The sequence below is a fragment of the Hyla sarda genome, chromosome 7 (assembly GCF_029499605.1).
Source record: "Hyla sarda isolate aHylSar1 chromosome 7, aHylSar1.hap1, whole genome shotgun sequence".
NCBI lineage: Eukaryota > Metazoa > Chordata > Amphibia > Anura > Hylidae > Hyla > Hyla sarda.
In genome coordinates this window covers 12,388,798-12,413,557 of record NC_079195.1, presented here as the reverse complement: position 1 = coordinate 12,413,557, position 24,760 = coordinate 12,388,798, and the positions used below count along the sequence as shown (strand labels likewise).

Below are 24,760 nucleotides of genomic sequence, written 5' to 3'. Positions count from 1 at the left end.
GGAGATTTGGCCTTAGCACAGAGTAGATGCATACGGTGAATCCCGTGTACAGATGTCTTTATTATTTTGCCTTTGCAACAGAAACTTATCAGACTGTGCGGAGAAGTCCTAGCGAATCCAACCGAGAACGAAGAAATCCAGTTCTTGTGTATCGTGTGCGCCAAACTGAAACAAGATCCGTATCTTGTCAACTTTTTTCTAGAGGTAAGTTGTGTAGTAGAGTTATCAGCAAAAAAAAAATTGGGCACTGTATAGTAGATAACCATAGGCCACTAACAATACTCTCACCAAACAATGAGGCCATATATGGTAACGGTAATAATAATCTTTATTAAAGGGGTTATCCAGGAAAAAACATTTTTTTTTTATATATCAACTGGCTCCAGAAAGTTAAACAGATTTGTAAATTACTTCTATTAAAAAATCTTAATCCTTTCAGTACTTATGAGCTTCTGAAGTTAAGGTTGTTCTTTTCTGTCTAAGTGCTCTCTGATGACACCTGTCTCGGGAAGCGCCCAGTTTAGAAGAAAATCCCCATAGCAAACCTCTTCTAAACTGGGCGGTTCCCAAGACACGTGTCATCAGAGAGCACTTAGACAGAAAAGAACAACTCAACTTCAGAAGCTCATAAGTACTGAAAGGATCAAGATTTTTTAATAGAAGTAATTTACAAATCTGTTTAACTTTCTGGAGCCAGTTGATTATATATATATATATATATATATATATATATATATATGTATATATATATATATATATATATATATATATATATATATATATATATAAAAAAGTTTTATCCTGGATAATCCCTTTAAAAACATGTTATAAAAAACATACAAAAACAATACTGAACAAATATTGGTTAAAACAGGGTACACATACTGAAGAAATAGAGGGGAGTATAGCACATAAATGGTTAAACTGAGTGTTAGAGATCAGGTAAATACAAAAGTGACCTAAATAATAATAGATGAACAGGTAAGTACATATGTGAAACACAATGCACAAGAGAAACGCTGCCAGACTGGAATATAAAGTACAAATAAATGCTGAACAAGAGGAACATTGGCTGAAAATAAGGAATTATAAAGCAACATAAATGTCAAGCCAACGGCTTTCCGGGCATGCTGGGAGTTGTAGTTTTGCAACAGCTGGAGACACCCTGGTTGGGAAACACTGGGATAGGTATTGGCCTTGCTTGGTGGCACCAGCCCATATCCCATGTTTTGTGTCCCCTCCCCAAAAAAATATTTTATAGGTGAGTAACACAAAATGTATTTTATTTTTTTTGTCCTCCAAACATTTCATACCACTACAACTGCATAAAATCAATATATGACTAATGAAGGCACATTAGTCATATATTGGGAATCCTTACATAAGGGGTCTCCTGGTCATTGCTATTGCTGCACATAGATCCGAGATCAGTTCTGTTCTTTTAATTTCTGCTTTCTTTATCTTTTTAGAGCAAACTGAAGACCTTTGATTGTGCTGGATCGTCCAATAACCTGGGGGCAGTTTCTGGGGGCAGCACAGAGGAGTTTGTGGCTAATGACACGGGGCAGGCTCAGCCTCCAGGGGCAGCCAGCAATGGGGCGATGCAGGCGAATCCTGTCCTCCCTAATACTGCCCCCACAGATAAGCCTGAAGCCTGCGCACCCCCCGGGCCGTCCTCTAATCACATCCTACAAGACTATAATCTGGTCAATTCTTTATTAAACCTGACAAAGAGCCCGGTGAGTTTTGCCTTGTGATTTCTGTAGATCTGGCCGTGCTGCGGATGGGACGGAATTCAGCATGTAAACTCCTTGTGTTATCTCTTCCAGGATGGCCGGATAGCAGTCAAAGCCTGTGAAGGGTTAATGTTGCTGGTGAGTTTGCCGGAGCCAGCGGCTGCCAAGTGCCTTATGCAGAACACTGCCCTGTGCGAGCTGCTGACTGACCGGCTGACCTCCCTCTACCGCGCTCTTCCACAGTCCATCGACCCCCTAGACATCGAAACTGTAGAGGGGATCAACTGGGGGTAAGAACCTTTTCTTTTCTGGAAATACTTCCAAATGTCCTTAGATGTCTCTCAGTGCATGATAAAAATTTATTTAGCACCCAGTTATTGTTTAGCACCAAACCTATATAACCTATTAGAAGGTGGTGGTCCCTGCTGTTGAGTTGGCCAGTTGAATGAATGAATGTACGGTATGAATTTTTAAAGGGGTACTCCACCCCTAGACATCTTATCCCCAATCCAAAGAATAGGGGATAAGATGTCTGATCGCGGAGATCCCGCTGCTGGGGACCCCCACGCTCTCCCTGCTGCACCCGGCATTCGTTTAAAGGGGTACTCCCGTGGAAAACGTATTTTTAAATCAACTGGTGCCAGAAAGAAACAGATTTGTAAATTACTTCTATTAAAAAAAATCTTAATCCTTCCAGTACTTATTAGCGTCTGTATACTGCAGAGGAAATGCTTTTCTTTTTGGATTTCTCTTATGTCACGACCACAGTGCCCTCTGCTGACCTCTGCTGTCCATTTTAGGAACTGTTCAGAGCAGCATATGTTTGCTATGGGGATTTTCTCCTGCTCTGGACAGTTCCTAAAATGGACAGCAGAGGTCACTGTGGTCGTGACAGAAGAGAAAACCAAAAAGAAAAGCATTTCCTCTGTAGTATACAGCCCCTAAAGTACTGGAAGGATTAAGATTTTTTAATAGAAGTCATTTACAAATCTGGGGATGAAAGTGGCAGTAAAGTGATCTTTACTGTGACAACCACTAGGAAGGCCAGACTGCAACTCCCAGCATGCCCAGATAGCCAAAGGCTGTCTGGGCATGCAGCGAGTTGTAGTTTTGCAACATCTGGAGGGTCACAGTTTGGAGACCACTGTTAAAGTGGTGCCCAAACGGTAGCCCTCCAGATGTTGCCAAAGTACAACTCTCAGCATGCCAAGACTGCCCAGGCATGCTGGGAGTTCCAGTTCTTTAATATCTGTCCCTTCAGATTTAGCAATTTTCATGACATTTTTGAAAATTGCTGCTCTACTTTGAAGCCCTCTAATTTTTTTCAAAAAGCAAAAATATGTCCATTTTATGATGCCAACATAAAGTGGACATATTGTATTTGTGAATAAAAATAAAATTTATCGGGAATATCCATTTTCCTTACAAGCAGAGAGCTTCAAAGTTCGAAAAATGCGAAATTTTCAAAATTTTCATGAAATTTTGGGATTTTTCACCAAAAAAGGATGCAAGTAACGCCGAAAATTTACCACCAAAATAAAGTAGAATATGTCACGAAAAAACTGTCTCAGAATCAGAATATTCGGTAAAAGCATTTTCGAGTTATTAATTCGTAAAGCGACGGTGGTCAGAATTGCGAAAAAGGGCTCAGTCCTTAAGGTGAAAAAGGGCTGTGTCCTTAAAGGGTTAAAGCCAAATCTCGAGCATCGGCGGCCTGTTTGTTCTGTCTCGAAAAAGTGGTTCTGCTTTCCAAGGGCTTTTACAATTACTGAAGAAGTCTTGTACAAGAGTCTTATATTACTTCCAGGGAACCAGAACCCTTGGGAAGTGGAACTACATTTTGTAGACAAATCTAATCGACCTCAGATGCTTGGAACTTTGCATTGGTGATTCGTACTGTATATTCGCTCCTCTTTAGTCCAGACCTTTCATCTCATTTCTGTATTCTCTCGATTGAATAATGCTTTAGTTTTGTTGGAAATGCATTAACGTGAAATAATGAACTGAATTTGCGCCCTTTGTTCTGTGCAGGTTGGATTTATACAATGTTAAGGAGGACGCCTCGGCCTTCCCCGGGAAAAGGGCTCTGATCTCTTTTCTGTCCTGGTTTGATTATTGTGATCAGCTCATTAAAGAAGCGCACAGGGTGAGATGCTTAATCATTTAGTTATAATTAGGGATCGACCGATTATGGGTTTGGCCGATATTATCGGCCATTATTCACTATTTTGGGCGATATCTGTATCGGCAATTACCTTGCCGATAATGCACCGCCCCCACCGCATCGCGCCGCACCACCCACCGCACCGCACCACCCACCGCACCACCCCGGCCCCATTGCCTCCCCCATCCCCAGTTTTATAATTACCTGTTCCCGGGGGCCAGGGTCCACGCTACTTCTGGCTCCTGCTGCGTCCTGCGTTACGCTGTGCGCACTGACGAGTGACGTCCTCAATGCAACGTCACCGTCAGTGCACACAGTGATAGCTCAGGAGGACGCCGCCGGAGCAAGATGTAGAGTGGACCACGGGCCCCAGGAACAGGTAATTATAAAACAGGGGATGGGGGGGCGCGGTGCGGCGGTGGGGGGCGCGGTGGCGGTGATAGGACTCAGGATGACCCCCGGACAGGCAAGGGGGAGAGAAGCGGGTGACGGCGGTGGTCTATGGCACCGCAAAAGCCACTGCAGTTCATTGATTTAAAGCGCCCGCTGTAAATCAATGATCTGCAGCGGTGTCGCGGGGGGCGGGCGCCTATCGGCCCCAACCTCCACAGATTTTCGGTATCGGCCCTAAAAAATCGATATCGGTCGATCCCTAGTTAAAATTTTTAGATTCATTATAGTAGTAGAAATAGAGTACAAAAAAAAAAAAGAGAAAATAAATCCACATCATAGGTCGGACACGTGACCCTACCCTATTGTATACATTTTTATCCTTTTCAATAGTGTACAACGTATGTTAAAGGGGTACTCCGCTGCTCAGCGTTTGGATCAAACCGTTACAAGCGCTGGAGGCGGCGCCAGGAGCTTGTGATGTCATAGCCCCCCTTATGATGTCACGCCCCACCCCCTCAATGCAAGTCTATGGGAGGGGGCGTGACAGCCATCACGCCCCCTCCCATAGACTTGCATTGAGGGGGCGGGGTGTGACTTCATGAGGGGGCGGGGTTAGGACGTCACGAGCTCCCAGCTCCAGCGTTCGGAACAGTTTGTTCCAAACACTTAGCAGCGGAGTACCCCTTTAACATACAAACACAGTGTGAACCCATCATTATACACACACACACAAGAAAAATATTTAAAAAATAAATAAAATAAAAAGATAATTAGATATGTGATCAATAAGACTATATATTACTATAATATAAAATGGGTAATTTTTAAGTGTTTATTTCTTTTAAGATGGCAGCAACCACTATGGCTCGGTCAGTGCGGGAGAGGTTCCTGGTGAATGTGATGGAGCCGCAGCTCATGCAGACGTAAGTGTCTTTTTTAATAGAAGTGATTTACAAATCTGTTTAACTTTCCTGCACCAGTTGATTTAAAAAAAAATAAATAAATAAAATGTTTTTCACGGGAGTACCCCTTTAATAAGTGCATCTTTCTTGCCTTTATGTCACATTCTTAAATCCTTCTGTTGGATTCTTGTCTCTTCCACTTTTTCAGTTCCGAGATCGGAATCCTGACAGCCACCTCCCTCCTTCATAGAATGGTGCGGCAGGTCACATCCGAAGCCCTGATGGAGGAGATTGTGTTCTTCCTTCTCGGAGAGCAGCGGGAGCCAGAGACCCTCAGCGACATTCAGAGGTTCCCGTTACGCCATCGCCTTATAGAACATTGCAACCACATATCAGACGAGGTACGGCCCGCCTCTACCTTCTCCGCTTCTTTAGGTGATCGTTCTGTAGGTCTCATGGATAACACCTTTGGGCTAAGGATGATAATAAAATATCTTCGGGTAGGGCTGGGCGGTATACCGGTTGAAACTGAATACCAACATTTTTGTGCTGCACGATATGAATTTTAACCCATACCGCAATAACGGTAGGGCCCCTCCCCCTCGGGAATGAATGAATCAGCCCAGCGCTGCGCTGTCCCCACATCTGGGAACTAATTCTATGTGATCTGTGAACGCTGTTCTGCCCCCCCCCCAATTAATTATTAGCCCAGCGCTGTCCCCATCAGGGTACTACTCACATGTCACCCGCATGCGCTGCCCTCCTCGTCCTGTTTGTTGCGTCCGCCAGCACCGACGCTCTATACCAGTGGTCTCCAACCTGCAGACCTCCAGTTGATGCAAAACTACAACTCTCAGCATGCCCGGACAGCCGTTGGCTGTCCTGGCATGCTGGGAGTTGTAGTTTTGCAACATCTGGAGGTCGGCAGGTTGGAGACCACTGCTCTATACTGTGTGGTATCCCTATGCTCTGGCTGCAAAAAATAAACAAAATAAACTTTAACTCCCCTCCCGTTGGTCCGGTACCGGCCTCACTTGTTTCCTGGGGACGGGAACGTCGGACAGCTGTCAGCCTATCACCGGCCGCAGCGATGTTCCACCTCGGCCAGTGATAGGCTGAGCCCACTGTCATGTAAGAAGCCGGCTTCTTACATGACAGTGGGCTCAGCCTATCACCGGCGGAGGCGGAACATTGCTGCGACCGGTGATAGGTTGACAGTTCTCCGACGTTCCCGTCCCCAGCGTAAGGCAGACGTAGGTGCGTTTAAAGTTTATTTTGTTTACCTTTTTCATCCTGGGCATAGGGAATAGGGATACCGCACAGTATAGAGTGCCAGCAGCCGCAACAAAAAGGACGAGGAGGGCAGCGCATGCGGGTGATATGTGAGTATTTACCCCGATGGGGATGTGGGCTGACAGTTAATATGGGGGGGGGGGGAGCTAGGAAATGCCGTTATATACCGTGGAACTGCCAAAAGTTTAAAAAAAGGAGATTTTTTACACTTACCGTAAAATCTTTTTCTCAGAGGCTCCATTGGGGGACAGAGGAACCGTGGGCATATCTTGCTGACACTAGGCATACAAAAAAGAAGTCTGCCCCTCCCAGCAGGGTATATACCCCACCTACTGCCTTAGAGACACTCAGTTTTAGTCCCAAAGCAATAGGAAGAACCGAAAAAATGCAGAGTCCTGAGGGAAAAAATACAGAGTCCTCAAAACAACGAACCAACAGACTGACAGGCGACCACTCTCGGACCACAACTAACAATACAGGGTGGGAGCTGTGTCCCCCAATGGAGCCACTGAGAAAAAGATTTTACGTTAAGTGTAAAAAATCTCCTTTTCTCATTCAGCTCCATTGGGGGACACGGGAACCGTGGGACATACCAAAGCAGTCCCCGGGGTGGGAACCATGTAACCCAGAATCAAGCGGACGGCAGAGCCACCGCTGCCTGCAAAACCTTATGCCCCAAAGAGGCGTCGGCGGATGCAGAAGTGTGCACTTGGTAAAACTTGGTGAACGTGTGCACCGAAGACCAAGTAGCCGCCTTACACACCTGTAGGGCCGAAGCCCTGTTAAAGACAGCCCAAGAGGCCCCCACAGAGCGAGTGGAGTGAGCTGTAACCCGAAAGGGAGGATCCTTCCCCTTGGAACGATATGCTTCAGAAATGGCGGACCAGATCCACCTGGAGATGGTGGCCTTAGAAGCCGGCAAACCTTTGTGTCGGCCCTCCGGAAGGACAAACAGCGACTCCGACCGCCGGAAAGAAGAGGTGGCCTTGAGGTAAACTCGTAAGGCTCGGACCACATCCAAATTGTGGAGAGAACACTCCTTAGGATGAGACGGAGCAGGGCAGAAGGAAGGAAGAACGATATCTTCGTTCAGATGAAAGGACGAAACCACCTTCGTTTGAAAAGAAGGAACTGGCCGAAGTACCGCCTTGTCTTGATAAAGAATCAGGAAGGGAGGTTGACAAGAAAGAGCTGCCAATTCCGATACCCGACGGATCGAGGTCACCGCTATCAAATAGGCGACCTTCCAAGAAAGGAAACAAAGAGAAATATCGTGGATAGGCTCGAACGGAACGGATTGCAAGGCACTCAGGACCAAATTCAAGTCCCAAGGGGGAGTAGGAGACCTGTAGGGAGGAATCTTGTGAGCTACTCCCTGGAGGAAAGTGTGAACCGATGAGTCGGAAGCTAGAGGCAGCTGAAAAAGAATAGACAGCGCCGACACTTGACCCTTGAGAGAACTAAGAGCCAGGTGCGATTCAAGACCCGACTGCAGAAACGCCAGAAGGTTCGGTAGAGAAAAACGAACCGGAGAAAGAGAGCGGGCCTCACACCACCGAAAATAAGCCCGCCAAGTCCTATGGTAGATCCTCGCCGAGGATGGCTTAGGTGCCCTGAGCATAGTGCGAATAACCCCAGGTGAGAAACCGCGAGCCTTCAATACCGCTGTTTCAACTGCCACGCCGTCAAACGCAGCGGCTGTGAATTGGGGTGGCAAAGAGAACCCTGAGAAAGAAGATCGAGGTGATCTGGCAGCCGAAAGGGAACGTCCGCCATGAGCCGAACCACGTCGGCGTACCAAGATCGGCGGGGCCAATCCGGAGCCACTAGGATGGCCGATACGCCTTCCGCCTTGAGTTTCCTGAGCACTTGGGGAAGGAGGGGAATTGGCGGAAACAGGTACGGAAGAGTGAACCGAGACCAGGGGATGACGAGGGCGTCCGCGGCCAGCGCCAGAGGATCTCTGGACTTTGCCACGAAGCTTGGAACCTGCCGGTTTAAGCGGGACGCAAAGAGGTCCATGTCCGGAACCCCTCAACGACGGCAAATGGACTCGAATTCCTCTGGGTGAAGGGACCACTCCCCGGGATCGGGAGAGGAGCGACTTATTAAGTCCGCTTCCCAGTTTTCCACCCCCGGGATGTGGATCGCTGATATGGAGAGAACCATGCGTTCCGCCCAGGTCAAGATTTTTGACGCCATGGCGGCACTGCTGCGAGTGCCCCCGTGGCGTTGTCCGACTGAATGCGAACCGGGCGATCCCGAAGAAGAGACTCCCAGTGCCGGAGACAGAGGAATATCGCCTGGATCTCCAGGACATTGATATGAAGCCTGGCTTCCCGAGGTGACCATCGGCCCTGGACCGTCCTGTACAGGAGAACGCCCCCCCCCAACCGAGGCTCGCAGAACCAGCCAGTGCAACGGTAGAAACGAGCGGCCGCTCTGAAGGAGGGGAGAGTAGAGCCACCAAAGAAGAGACTGGCGAGCCGAGGTGGGCAGACAGATCCGGTGATCCAAGGACAGGGGGGATCCGTCCCACAGGGACAGAACAGTCCACTGAAGCGGACGGCAACGGAACTGTGCAAACCGAACCGCTGTTATGGCCGCCACCCTTCTGCCCAGCACTGCCATGCATGTACGAATGGACACTGGATGCGGGCGCCTCTAGTGACGAACGCTGGACAGTAGGGCACTCCCGGTATCGAACCGGAGGCCCAGAAAGACTAGAGACCGGGAGGGAGAAAGGTTGGATTTCTCCTCGTTGATCAGCCACCCGAAGCTGGTCAGAGTCAGCAGGGTGATGTGGAGACTCTCCTCGTTCTGGATCCGGGACAGGGCCTTGATAAGCAGGTCGTCCAGGTAAGGAAGGACAGACACCCTCCGGGACCTGAGAATGGCCATGACAGCCGCCAGGACTTTGGTAAAAAAAAAAACCCGGGGGGCTGTGGCCAGACCGAAGGGCAGAGCCACAAATTGAAAGTGACCCTGCGGAACGGCAAAGCGAAGGAAACATTGATGAGTAGGAAAAATCGGAATGTGTAGATGCGCATCCCGAATGTCCACTGAAGACAGGAATTCGCCCTGATCCATGGATGTCACGATCAACCGTAGCGACTCCATACAGAAGTGGCGAAGCCGAAGATGTTGGTTGAGGAGTTTCAGGTCTAAAATCGGACGGACTGAACCCTCCTTCTTGGGCACAACGAAGAGGTTTGAATAGAAACCCCTGAAACGGTCTTGATGTGGAACGGGCACAATGACATCCTGTTGCAGCAGAGTGCGAATGGCAGAATGAAAACCCGCGGCCAAAGTAGGTGAGCGAGGAGGCCGGGACCGAAAAAAACGATCCCGGGGAAAAGAAGCAAACTCGATACGGTAATCGTCGGAGATGACGTCCCGAACCCAAGAGTCCTGGACTTGTGCCAACCAGACGTTCCGAAAAAGTAAGCGACCGCCCACCCAAGACGGAGTCCCAGGTGGGGGCGCCCCTTCAGGTCGAGGAAGGTTTTCTCCTGGCGCACTTGACCCAGGGAACGAAAGAACCGAAAGGAGGTTGACTTACGAAACCCCACACGAGCCGCAGTGCGGCGAACTTTGTTCTGGGGAAGCAAAGAACTTTTACCGCCCGTAGCCTCTGAAATGATGTCGTCTAGCCGTTTCCCAAAAAGGCGTCCGCCAGTAAAGGCCATTGCCGTCAGAGATTTCTTGGAAGCCGAATCAGCGTTCCAAGCTTTTATCCACATGGAACGACGAATGGCGACTAGATTGCCAGACGCGACAGCCGCACAGCGAGCAGACTCCAACGAAACCTGGCATAAATATTCGCCTGCGTCCGACACCTGACGAGCAATCTCAGCCAGATCACCCGGGGAGGCCCCGGACAACAGCCCTTGACGAAGATGAGAAGCCCACACCGCTAAAGCCTTCGCGACCCAGGTTGAAGAGAAGGCTGGGAGCAGGGAGGATCCCACCGCTTCAAATGCGTATTTGGCCAAATTCTCGACCCGCTTGTCTGCGGGATCCTTAAAGGAAGCGGCATCCGACAATGGTAGAGTGGTGGATTTGGATAAACAGGAGACTGGGGGGTCCACAGATGGTGGAACAGTCCATTTAGAGATAAGGTCCTGAGGGAATGGACACAAAGTCTTTAACCGTTTAGTGCCTTGTAAGCGTGGTCTCCAGAAGTACATCAAACTCCTTAAGAGGATGGAAAAACTTTGGAGAACGGGGAGTACGGGCAAAAGAAACTTCAGAAGCAGGGTCCAAAGGTCCAGGGTCCTGTAGATGGAAAGTGTCCCTGACTGAAGACACCAGGCCGTCCACCAAGTCAGACATGGAGGGCAGCTCTTCAGAATCCGAATGAGGGTCAGAGTCTGCCAATTCACCCGGAGATCGGGAACGGTTAGTGGAGGCTCCCGATCTAGGTGACCGGGATCTAGAATGGCGGTTCGGGGAACGGCCCCTAGGAGAGCGGTCGCGTGACCGGGAACGCTGCCTAGGAGCGGGGGATCTGGAGCACGAGCGGCGCCTGTTTTCAGGAGATGAGTCAGGATAAAAAACCCATGAACTGGGACGGCTGCCGTAGCGAATTTAGCCAAGACCGCCGCCCGCGGGGCGGAATTACACTCGGGGCGAAGTGTTCGGCCAGGAGCCAGGCCGCTAATTTAGCTCGCGGCTTCGGCCTGGCTCCCGGCCGAACACTTCGCCCCGACAGTGGAGCCGGCAGTCGTCGCCCTCCGAGGGAACGGCTGCCGGAGAATAATAGCAGAGGCCGGCCACGGGGCGAAGCTACACTCGGCCGGGACCAGGCCAAAGCCGCGGGCTAAAGTAGCGGCCTGGCTCCCGGCCGAATATGCCGCCCCCAATATGCCGAATAGAGATGAGCGAACTTACAGTAAATTCGATTCGTCACAAACTTCTCGGCTCAGCAGTTGATGACTTTTCCTGCATAAATTAGTTAAGCTTTCAGGTGCTCCCGTGGGCTGGAAAAGGTGGATACAGTCCTAGGAGACTCTTTCCTAGGACTGTATCCACCTTTTCCAGCCCACCGGAGCACCGGAAAGCTGAACTAATTTATGCAGGAAAAGTCAGCAACCGCCAAGCCGAGAAGTTCGTGACGAATCGAATTTACTGTAAGTTCGCTCATCTCTAATGCCGAATATGAAACGTCCAGCAGCTCGCATGTTGGCGAGCTTTTCCACACCCCCTCAGAATTAGCATCCACATGGCCAGGAACATAACGTCCAACAAGCAGCAAGTCTCGGATGGAGAGTTCTGAAGACACCGAGTGGATTGATCTCTGAACAGTTCATTGAGCACTGGGTGATTATGTTCTGTATATCTCGTTGCAAGTTTGTATATGAATGAATATTGAGATAAAGAACTTTTTAAGTGCAATTCCCAGTCGTATGTCTGTTTCTACATTTTACGGGAAACAGGCAGCGCCATTCTCCTGTCGCCCCTACCTAGAAAAAAGAAGAAAGAATGCTAAACTCTTAACTCTAAAAAATAATAAATAGACCAGGCCTGGAGCAATCCAGGCCCGTGTTGCCTCCTATGACACGAAGCTAAAACTGAGTGTCTCTAAGGCAGTAGGTGGGGTATATACCCTGATGGGAGGGGCCGACTTCTTTTTTGTATGCCTAGTGGCAGCCTCCTAGTGGCAGCAAGATATACCCACGGTTCCTGTGTCCCCCAATGGAGCTGAATGAGAAATACTGTGATACACATATTTGGTCATACCGGCCAGCCCCATCTTCGGGTGACAAAAATATCCCAAACGCACTAGTGCGCACTTATCTCCACTTGTTCTGATTGGCGGAGGTCTGAGCACGGAGAGCTTGACCTATACAAACTTTTGACATGTCAAAGTTTTTTTTTTTGTTTTTTTTTTAAAAGAGTACCTGTAATCCTCCCAGGTCACTGTTCCATCATGATAAACCACCCCCCTGCCTTTATTTTTATTACTTTTTAGTTTTCAACCTTGATATTGCTCTGTATGTTCTGCTCGGTCTTAGTCAGATTCACAGACTGGGAAGGGGCGTTCCCCAGCAGGCGTGACATCATCTGAAGCTGTACAGGGGAGAACTTCCTCCCTCAATTTGCTACACACAGCCCAGAGCAGTTCAGTGTGAGATGAGCTATGATTGGCTAAGGCTGCACACATCCACCTCAGCCCTCCAGACTGCATTTCCTGATTTTGGACTTCTGTTGGGCATCCATATTTAATGAACAGGAATCTCCTGAGCATGCAGAGATGCCATCTTTATTTAAAATGTGTGACATCCACCCACAGTCCTCACCACTTCCTCTGCAATCGCTGCATGATACACAGTATAAATACGTCCCGACCCCCTCTGATGGCGAGTACTGCGATTGTCAAAGGACGTTATATTTCTGAAATGGGGCTGCCAATCAACATACTGGGAGCAGTGCTGAGCTTGTCTGTGTCCTGCCTGCGATTTAGGAATCCAGCATGAGTCTGAAATCTATAAAAAGGGCTTGCGGCCAGGACTGGTAGGGAGACCCCGAGTGGTCATTTTTTCAAAGTGGAAAATTAAATAGAAAGAAGCATATTTTTTAATAACATGCAATTGGAAAGTTATTTTGCATACATTAATCTATAATATATCAAAAGTTTTTTTTTTTTTTTGGGATGAAAGGTACCCTTTAATGTAAATGAGATTTAGAAATCATTTTTTTTTTTTTTTTTTTTTTTTATATATTTTTCTATGTGATTTATGGGCAACTTTGTGTATCATAAATAAACCAAAAGCAAATGTGAACACGCCCCGAGTCTTGCTTATAGTGATCTCTGTGCCCACAGATCAGTATTATGACACTGCGGCTGTTCGAGCATCTACTTCAGAAACCAAACGAGCACATCCTTTATAACCTGATCCTGCGAAACCTGGAGGAGAGGAACTATACAGAGTACAAGCCGCCCTGCCCAGAGGACAAGGACATAGTGGAGAATGGGCAGATCCCAGGAGCAGTGTATGTATATGATGCATTGGATGCCAACCAGGGTGCAAAACTACAACTCCCAGCATGAGCTTGTAGGCCAGTGTTTCCAAACGAGCGCACCTCCAGCTGTTGCAAAACTACAACTCCCAGCATGCCCGGACAGCCAACGGCTGTCCGGGCATGCTGGAAGTTGTAGTTTTGCAACAGCTGGAGGCACCCTGGTTGGGAAACACGGTTATGATGCGTGTAAGCACTTCCGCTCCTGTGTGCAGGGATCCCTAGTCTCACTTACTGTTACCTCCTTACACAGAGATCTTGAAGAAGATCCGATATTTACAGACATGTCTCCAGACAATGCTCTATCTAAAGAGTGGTTGAGCGCGTCTCCTCCCATCACACCGGATCACCAGAGAACCGACGGTAAAACCGAAGTGCACAAAATCGTCAACAGGTGAGTCCAGGAAGTAATGGAATATATAGATTTTTCTCTGTATGAACAAAATGCTTTAGGCTCTGATCACATTGGTTTCATTGTTCTATTCTATCCGATTTTATGTTTTTTATTTATTTATTTATTTTTTCGGCAGAATAGTGTAATGTTCCGCTCTGTTCTACATAGTTATGAAATTAAACATCATTTTCTTCCACTTTTTAACTGTGAAAGACTTATTAAATTAAAGGGGTACTCCGGTGGAAAACCTATTTATTTTTATTATTTTTTTTATTTTTATTTTATTTTTTTTAAATCAACTGGTGCCAAAAAGTTAAACAGATTTGTAAATTACTTCAATGAGAAAAAAAAAAAAATCTTTACTCTTCCAGTACTTATTAGCTGCTGAATACTACAGCGGAAATTATAATTTTTTTATTTATTTTTTTATTTATTTTTTTTTGTCTTGTTCACAATGCTCTCTGCTGACACCTCTGTCCATATCAGGAACTGTCCAGAGCAGGAGAAAATCTCCATAGCAAACCTCTCCTGCTTTGGACAGTTCAGGTGTTAGCAGAGAGCGCTGTGGACAAGACAAAAAAGAAATTCAAAAAGAATTTCCTCTGTAGCGTACAGCTGCTAATAAGTACTGAAAGGATTAAGATTTTTAAAGAGAATTAATTTACAAATCTGTTTAACTTTCTGGCACCAGTTCATCAAAAAAATAAAAAAAGTTTCCCATCCGTTTTCCATAGACTTCAATTACTGTATCCGTTTTTTGACTGAAGAAAAAATACTGCATGTGCCGTTTTTTTCTGTCCATGTCAGGAATTGTCCAGAGCAGCATTAGGTTGGCTATGGAGATTTTCTCCTGCTTTGGACAGTTCCTGATATGGACCGAGGTGTCAGCAGAGAGCACTGTGGATAAGACAAAACATTTTTTTTTTAAAGAAAAGCATTTCCTCTGTAGCATACAGCTGCTAATAAGTACTGAAAGGATTAAGATTTTTAAATAGAAGTCATTTACAAATTTGTTTAACTTTCTGGCACCAGTTGATTTAAAAAAAATGAGTACCCTTTTAAGGGTGAGTTCGTAGGTCAAAAATCACAGTAATAAGATATATATTTTTTTACATTATTTTTGCCATCATTTGTGTCAATATCCCAATTTGACCTTGAAGTGTAAACGCACCCTAACTTTTACCCAACATGAATACACTACTGGTATAATAGAGAAGTAATGGTGGAGTGCTGCCCTTCTCTCCTGTACCTAATTTTGGGAATGTGGCCCACCTGTAGGCCAGGTCTACATGGCAACCGATCGTTGTGGTAAAATAAAAATTTTTTATTGCTAAATATTGTTTGTAACTTTTTCCCTTTATCATATGATTGAACCACTATATTATTGCAGCGTTCTGTGGTCGTATAGCTCTAGTCTTGATGCTTATTCAGAATATACCTTTCTAAAGCTTACAGCATTTATTTTTGGGTATTTGTAGTTTCCTCTGTCTGGTTCCTGATGAAGCAAAATCTTCATATCAAGTAGAAGGCACCGGCTATGACACCTACCTCAGAGATGCCCATCGACAGGTAGGGATTTGGCATAAATAAAGCTTGAAGAGGTTGTCCAGGAATACAAAAAAGAGAACTAATTTATTCCAGAAACAGCGCCACCCCAGTCATCAGGTTGTGTGCGGTATTAAAACTCAGTTCAATTCATTAATACTGAGTTTCAATACTGAGTTTCTTTTTTTATTTTATTTTTGTTGTATTCCCTCCTACCATGTCATTGTTTTTTTAAAAAATATATATGTATATATACTACTTGCCTTATTGTGCATACTTCAGCCTATAGGCTGAGCGGTACGGTGACATTTACGGTCCCCAAAACTGGTGCCGGGGCCGAAAAGGTTACAGTGCTGCTCAGCCTATCGCCGGCCGAGGCAGGACTTCGCTGCGGCGGTGATTGGCGGAGTGCAGTATGACTCGCCGACCTCCGGCAACCAGGAAGAGGATCGCGGCGGAGGCTGAAATGTGTTACTGGAGGCATCGGGGGAGCGGCGCCAGGTATGTATCCCTTTATGTTTTTTACTGTCGGCAGTATGGGAAACAATTTTTAACATCCCTGAGTACTCCCTTAACCCTAATGATGCAGTGTGTACTTTATTATGTATTGGTCTGTAGGTGCAAAATTGAAATCCTTATGATGTTTAAAAGTGGAGGAGGAAAAAATGAAAGTGCAAAAATGAAAAATTGTCCGGATCCTTAACCCCTTAAGGACCAAGGACGTACAGGTACGTCCTTGGTCCTGCTTCCGTGATATAACCCCGCATCATATCACGGCGGGCCCGGCGTCATAGTGAAGCCGGGACCCGCCGCTAATAGTGCGCAGCGCCGATCGCGGCGCCGCGCGCTATTAACCCTTTAGCCGCTCAGAGCTGAGCCGCGCGGCTAAAAGTGAAAGTAAAAGCTGCCGGTTAATTCAGTGGGCTGTTCGGGATAGCCACGGCAAAATCGCGGCATCCCGAACAGCTTACAGGACAGCGGGAGGGCCCCTACCTGCCTCCTCGCTGACTGATCGCCGAATGACTGCTCAGTGCCTGAGATCCAGGCATGAGCAGTCAAGCGGCAGAATCATCGATCACTGGTTTCCTATGAGAAACCAGTGATCAATTATAAAGATCAGTGTGTGCAGTGTTATAGGTCCCTATGGGATAACAATGATCAGTATAAGAGATCAGTGTGTGCAGTGTTATAGGCCCTATGGGATAACAATGATCAGTATAAGAGATCAGTGTGTGCAGTGTTATAGGTCCCTATGGGATAACAATGATCAGTATAAGAGATCAGTGTGTGCAGTGTTATAGGTCCCTATGGGATAACAATGATCAGTATAAGAGATCAGTGTGTGCAGTGTTATAGGTTCCTATGGGATAACAATGATCAGTATAAGAGATCAGTGTGTGCAGTGTTATAGGTCCCTATGGGATAACAATGATCAGTATAAGAGATCAGTGTGTGCAGTGTTATAGGTCCCTATGGGATAACAATGATCAGTATAAGAGATCAGTGTGTGCAGTGTTATAGGTCCCTATGGGATAACAATGATCAGTATAAGAGATCAGTGTGTGCAGTGTTATAGGTTCCTATGGGATAACAATGATCAGTATAAGAGATCAGTATGTGCAGTGTTATAGGTTCCTATGGGAGCTATAACACTGCAAAAAAAAAGTGAAGAATAAAGATAATTTAACTCCTCCCCTATTAAAAGTTTGAATCACCCCCCTTTTCCCATTAAAAAAAAAAAACACAGTGTAAATAAAAATAAACATATGTGGTATCACCGCGTGCGGAAATGTCCGAATTATAAAAATATATAATTAATTAAACCGCTCGGTCAATGGCGTGCGCAAAAAAAAATTCCAAAGTCCAAAATAGTGCATTTTTGGTCACTTTTTATATCATTTAAAAATGAATAAAAAGTGATCAATAAGTCCTATCAATGCAAAAATGGTACCGTTAAAAACTTCAGATCACGGCGCAAAAAATTAAAAAATTAAAAAAGTTATAGGGGTCAGAAGATGACAATTTTAAACGTATTAATTTTCCTGCATGTAGTTATGATTTTTTCCAGAAGTCCGACAAAATCAAACCTATATAAGTAGGGTATCATTTTAATCGTATGGACCTACAGAATAAAGATAAGGTGTCATTTTTACTGAAAAATGTACTATGTTGAAACGGAAGCCCCCAAAAGTTACAAAACTGCGGTTTTTTTTTCAATTTTGTCGCACAATGATTTTTTTTTCCGTTTCACAGTAGATTTTTGGGCAAAATTACTGATGTCATTACAAAGTAGAATTGCCATCACATGGATTTTTAGGTGCAAAATTGAAAGAGTTATGATTTTTTAAAGGCAAGGAGCAAAAAACGAAAATGCAAAAACGGAAAAAACCCCGGTCCTTAAGGGGTTAAAGGGGTACTCCCACCCTAGACATCCCCAAAGGATAGGGGATAAGATGTCTGACCGCGGGCTGGGGACCCCCCGCAATGTTGCATGCGGCACCCACCTGTTAGCGCTGGAGGGTCTCGGTCCCATATACTTGCATTGAGGGGACGGGGTGTGACGTCACACGGGGGCGGAGTCCTGACGTCACGTACTTCCGTTCCAGTGGTTGCGACCGAGACCCTCCAGCGCTCCCGGACAATAAACAGGTGGGTGCCGCATGCAACATTGCGGGGGTCCCCAGCGGCAGGACCCCCGCGGTCAGACTTCTTATCCCCTATCCGTTGGATAGGGGATAAGATGTCTAGGGTGGGAGTACCCCTTTAAGACCAAAATGGTCTGATTCCTTAAGTGGTTAAAAAAAATGAGTCTACCTGTCACAAGATTTATTAAAAATAAAAAATAAATGTAAACATTTTTTCCTCCAGGCTTTTTAACTGGTGCTGATCCTGTCCCTGTTCTTAATTGCTGGTTTTAATTATTTTATGGCTCTTAATTCCCTTGTTTATGTTGCTCACACTGAATGCAGTTCACTGTGGAGGAAGGAGCATTCCCTTCATTGCCCTCACCAAGCGGAATGGCATTTGGTTAATGACACAAATCTTTTAATGTACCATCCAAGGCACAACATGTTTCAGGGCTTAGGAGCCCTTTCATCAGGGCAGATGGTGTTTATGATATCTCACCTGACAAAGGGGCTCCTGAGCCCTGAAACACGTTATGCTTGGATGAAAAAAGATTTGTGTAATTACCAAATCACTTTCCGTTTGGTGGATTGCGCAACATTTCCTGAATTTTCCCCTTTTTCCGACATCTTTGCAATGGCAATGGTTATTCATTTTTCATGCCACTTGTGACTTTAACCCCTTAAGGACCAAGCGTTTTTCCACTTTCGTTTTTCCCTCTTTACCTTTTATTTTTTGCGCTACCAATTCTGCTTTGTAATGACATCAATTATTTTACCCAAAAATCTACGGCGAAACATAAATATAATTCATTGTGCGACCATTTTGTAATTTTGGGGGCTTCCGTTTCTACATAGTACATTTTTCTGTAAAAATTACACATTATCATTATTCTGTAGGTCCATACAATTAAAATGATTCCCTACTTATATAGGTTTGATTTTGAATTACATATGAAAAAAATCATAAATACATGCACGGAAATTAATACGTTTAAAATTGTCATCTTCTGACCCCTATAACATATTTATTTTTCCGTGTACGGGGCGATATTAGGGCTCATATTTTGCGCCGTGATCTGACGTTTTTAGCAGTACCATTTTTGTTTTGATCGGACTTTTTGATCGCATTGTATTCATTTCATGAATTCATATTCAATTCATGATATAAAAAGTGACCAAAAATACACTATTTTGGACTTTTTTCTATACTAATATGGCATAAGGTATTCCATTATGGGGTGACCACTATCTTTTTCAGGTATATATGTATGTATTGGATAGGACATAAGATCTTTTTACCGGAGGATCCCTTTAACCCCTTGCCGCAGAATGCCGGGTTTATACGGCGCTGCGGCACCGGAGGGTTATGAAGCGAGCTCAGGAGCTGAGCTCGCATCATACCTGCATGGTCCCGGATGCAATCAGCTGCCAGGACCCGTGGCAAGTGCTGGACATAGCCGTTCCGGCAGATATCCAGCATTAACTCTTTAGACGCGGCGATCAAAGTTGATCGCCGCGTCTAAAAGTGAAAGTAAAAGTACCCCGGCAGCTCAGTTGGGCTGATCGGGACATCGCAATAAAATCGTTATGTCCCGATCAGCTAGGACGCAGCAGGAGGGTGCCTTACCTGCCTCCTGCATGTCCTAATGGCGATTGATTGCTGCAAGCCTGAAATCCAGGCTTGAACAATCAACCACTGATAACACTGATCAATGCAAAGCAGTCAAAACTGCACGGTCAATGGCGTACGCGCGAAAAAATTCCACAGTCCAAAATAGTGTATTTCTGGTCACTTTTTATAACATAAAAAAAAGCGATCAAAAAGTCTGATCAAAACAAAAATGATACCAATAAAAACTTCTGATTACGGCGCAAAAAATTAACCCTCATACAGCCCCGTAAATGGAAAAATATAAAAGTTATAGGGTCAGAAAATGACAATTTTAAAATTATACATTTTCCTGCATGTAGTTATGATTTTTTCCAGAAGTCCGACAAAATCCAACCTATATAAGTAGGGGATCATTTTAACCGTATGGACCTACAGAATAAAGATAAGGTGTAATTTTTACCGAAATATGCACTGCGTAGAAACGGAAGCCCCCAAAAGTTACAAAATGGCGTTTTTTCTTCCATTTTGTCGCACAATGATTTTTTCTTTCCCGCTTTGCCGTAGATTTTTGGGTAAAATGACTGATGTCACTGCAAAGTAGAATTGGTGGCGCAAAGAATAAGCATCATATGGATTTTTAGGTGCAAAATTTAAAGGTGTTTTGATTTTTAAAAGGTAAAAAGAGGAAAAAAACGAAAGTGCAAAAACGGAAAAATGCCTTAAGGGGTTAACATAATTCCAAGTGCTGTGAAAACTGGACCAGCCTTTTATTGTAATTATTGTCTTTTACTGTAATTATTGTCTTTTATTGTAATTAGAGATGAGCGAACTTACAGTAAATTCGATTCGTCACGAACTTCTCGGCTCGGCAGTTGATGACTTTTCCTGCATGAATTAGTTCAGCTTTCAGGTGCTCCCGTGGGCTGGAAAAGGTGGATACAGTCCTAGGAAAGAGTCTCCTAGGACTGTATCCACCTTTTCCAGCCCACCGGAGCACTTGAAAGCTGAACTAATTTATGCAGGAAAAGCCATCGACTGCCGAGCCGAGAAGTTCGTGACGAATCGAATTTACTGTAAGTTCGCTCATCTCTAAATTGTAATTATTGTCTTTTATTGTAATTATTGTAACATGACAAGAAATGTTTCTCCCCTTTCTGACCATTTTCACTCTTCTACTTGTTTGTGTCCAGGTTTAGGAAATGTCTCACAGCTTCTTGTTCTTTTCCTAGTTCCGGGATTACTGTGCAATCTGCCTGCGCTGGGATTGGCCCGGCACAGCAAAACCCATTGAGAAGTGCAATTTAGAAGCTCCGTTCTTCGAAGGACATTTCCTGAAAGTTCTTTTTGACAGAATGGGCCGTATACTGGATCAGGTAAACTGCAGTATTGTTTTCTTTACTACTTAAAGGGGTTATCCAGGAAAAAAAGGTTTTTTTTTATATATCAACGGGCTCCAGAAAGTTAAACAGATTTGTAAATTACTTCTATAAAAAAAAATCGTAATCCTTTCAGTACTTATGAGCTGCTGAAGTTCTTTTCTATCTAAGTGCTCTCTGATGACACGTGTCTCGGGAACCGCCCAGTTTAGAAGCAAATCCCCATAGCAAACCTCTTCTACTCTGTGCAGTTCCCGAGACAAGCAGAGAGGTCAGCAGAGAGCACTGTTGCCAGACAGAAAAGAACAACTCAACTTCAGCAGCTGATAATTATTGAAAGGATTAAGATTTTTTTTTAATAGAAGTAATTTACAAAACTGTTTAACTTTCTGGAGCCAGTAGATATAAGGAAAAAAGTTTTTTCCTGGAATACCCCTTTAATGTACAATATATTGACACCTCCACCTTCAGGTTATAGAAAGACAGTGTTTCCCAACCAGGGTGCATCCAACCCTTGCAAAACTACAACTCCCAGCATGCCTCTCTCACACACACACACACACACACAGACAATGCCTCCAGCCTCTCTTACACACACAGACAATGCCTCCAGCCTCTCACACACACACACACACACACACACAGACAATGCCTCCAGCCTCTCACACACACACACACACACACACACACAGACAATGCTTCCAGCCTCTCCCCCACACACACACAATGCCTCCAGCCTCTCACACACACACAGACAATGCCTCCAGCCTCTCCCCCACACACACACACACACACAGACAATGCCTCCAGCCTCTCCCACACACACACACACACAATGCCTTTTCCCTCAAACAACCATACAATGCCTCCAGCCTCTCACACAGACAATGCCTCCAGCCTCTCCCACACACACACACACACACACAGACAATGCCTCCAGCCTCTCCCACACACACACACACAGACAATGCCTCCAGCCTCTCCCCCACACACACACACAGACAATGCCTCCAGCCTCTCCCACACACACACACACACACACACACAGACAATGCCTCCAGCCTCTCCCCCACACACACACACACAGACAATGCCTCCAGCCTCTCCCCCACACACACACACAGACAATGCCTCCAGCCTCTCACACAGACAATGCCTCCAGCCTCTCCCACACACACACACACACACACAGACAATGCCTCCAGCCTCTCCCCCACACACACACACAGACAATGCCTCCAGCCTCTCCCCCACACACACACACACAGACAATTGCCTCCAGCCTCTCCCACACACACACAGACAATGCCTTCTCCCTCAAACAACCATACAATGCCTCCAGCCTTTGGCTGTCCAAGCATGCTGGGAGTTGTAGTTTTGCAACAGCTGGAGGCACATTGGTTGGGAAACACTGTAGTCAGATGACACTTATATTACGTTACTAGTATTAGGGTGAAACAGCAAACCAAACCCCTTAAAACGCCTGCCGCGTCACGGATCAGCTTGGACAGTGCGGAAGATAATAGAAGAAATAAAAAGATATCCAGTGCAGCAGCTCGAATGCAGGAATATTTATTTCAGTGCAGCAACACACACGGACCAGGACAGCAGTGACGCGTTTCGATCGTCTTAGCAATCTTAATTTTACTGGCACCAGTATGCTTTAAGATTGCTTAGACCAGTGGTTCCCAACCTTTTTGGCGAGGCACCCCTACCGAATAACTTTCGACACACGACAAAAAATGGCTAAAAGGAAACAATACACAACACCTATATATCTGTTAGCTATGTAGATTACGGTGCTGCTATATGCAGGACTCACAGATGGCGTCTTCTCTGATCGGAGTCGTTCACTTTTCCCTTTTCTTCTCCGTCTGGCCCGCACCGTCATTATGGTTTCTTCCAGTCACAATTCTTCACCACAGAACCTGCAACACAAACATATATTAGGCTCCGCACTTTTCCAGCATTATCCTCCCTTTTCCCCACAAATGCCTCCAGCCTTGACCCCTCCCCCCCCCCCCCCCGTCACATACACGTGCCTAAAGCCTCTTCTACACACACACACACACACACACAGACAATGCCTCCAGCCTCACACTTATAATGCCTCCAGCCCCATCCCCAATGCATCTAACCTCTCTCCCACACACACAATGCCTCTATCCTATCTCCCACACACACACACTGCCTCCAGCACCCCCCCCCAAGTGCCTCCAACTTCTCTCCCACACACAATACCTTGAGCCTGCCCCCCCAAATGCCTCCAACTCCCTTCCGCACACACGCACACACCATACCTCCAGCCTCCCCCCGAATGCCTCCACACCCTCTTTCTCACACACACACAGACAATGCCACTAGCATCTCCCAGACACACACAGACAATGCCTCCAGCCTCTCCCACACACACAGATAATGCCTCCAGCCTCTCTCTCTCACACACACACACAATGCCTCCAGCCTCTCACACACACACACACACAGACAATGCCTCCAGCCTCTCTCTCACACACACACACACACAGACAATGCCTCCAGCCTCTCACACACACACACACACAGACAATGCCTCCAGCCTCTCACACACACACACACAGACAATGCCTCCAGCCTCTCCCACACACACAGACAATGCCTCCAGCCTCTCCCACACACACACACAGACAATGCCTTCTCCCTCAAACAACCATACAATGCCTCCAGCCTCTCACACAGACAATGCCTCCAGCCTCTCACACACACACACACAGACAATGCCTCCAGCCTCACACACACACAGACAATGCCTCCAGCCTCTCTCACACACACACACACAGACAGTGCCTCCAGCCTCACACACACACAGACAATGCCTCCAGCCTCTCTCACACACACACACACACACACACACACAGACAGTGCCTCCAGCCTCACACACACACACACACACAGACAATGCCTCCAGCCTCTCACACACACACACACACACACACACAGACAATGCCTCCAGCCTCACACACACACAGACAATGCCTCCAGCCTCACACACACACAGACAATGCCTCCAGCCTCTCTCACACACACACACACACACACAGACAGTGCCTCCAGCCTCACACACACACACACGCAGACAGTGCCTCCAGCCTCTCACACACACACACACACAGACAATGCCTCCAGCCTCTCACACAGACAATGCCTCCAGCCTCTCACACACACACACACAGACAATGCCTCCAGCCTCACACACACACAGACAATGCCTCCAGCCTCTCTCACACACACACACACAGACAGTGCCTCCAGCCTCACACACACAGACAATGCCTCCAGCCTCTCACACACACACACACACACACACACAGACAATGCCTCCAGCCTCACACACACACAGATAATGCCTCCAGCCTCTCTCACACACACACACACAGACAGTGCTTCCAGCCTCTCACACACACACACACACACAGACAATGCCTCCAGCCTCTCACACACACACACACAGACAATGCCTCCAGCCTCTCCCACACACACAGACAATGCCTCCGGCCTCTCCCACACACACAGACAATGCCTCCAGCCTCTCCCACACACACACACACAGACAATGCCTCCAGCCTCTCCCACACACACACACAGACAATGCCTTCTCCCTCAAACAACCATACAATGCCTCCAGCCTCTCACACAGACAATGCCTCCAGCCTCTC

General features: G+C 46.3%; 1 protein-coding gene across 1 annotated transcript in view; it reads left to right on the top strand.

Annotated features, from left to right (window-relative positions):
• Nucleotides 1–24,760, top strand: part of FHIP2A (FHF complex subunit HOOK interacting protein 2A) — a 64,779-nt gene that overhangs the window by 28,773 nt on the left and 11,246 nt on the right. The window contains exons 5-14 of the mRNA XM_056530898.1: nt 82–204; nt 1,470–1,739; nt 1,830–2,026; nt 3,768–3,882; nt 5,140–5,216; nt 5,404–5,596; nt 13,315–13,484; nt 13,765–13,905; nt 15,384–15,474; nt 20,919–21,062. Of these exons, the coding sequence (XP_056386873.1) occupies nt 82–204; nt 1,470–1,739; nt 1,830–2,026; nt 3,768–3,882; nt 5,140–5,216; nt 5,404–5,596; nt 13,315–13,484; nt 13,765–13,905; nt 15,384–15,474; nt 20,919–21,062 (1,521 nt within the window). The remainder of the gene's footprint in view (nt 1–81; nt 205–1,469; nt 1,740–1,829; nt 2,027–3,767; nt 3,883–5,139; nt 5,217–5,403; nt 5,597–13,314; nt 13,485–13,764; nt 13,906–15,383; nt 15,475–20,918; nt 21,063–24,760) is intronic.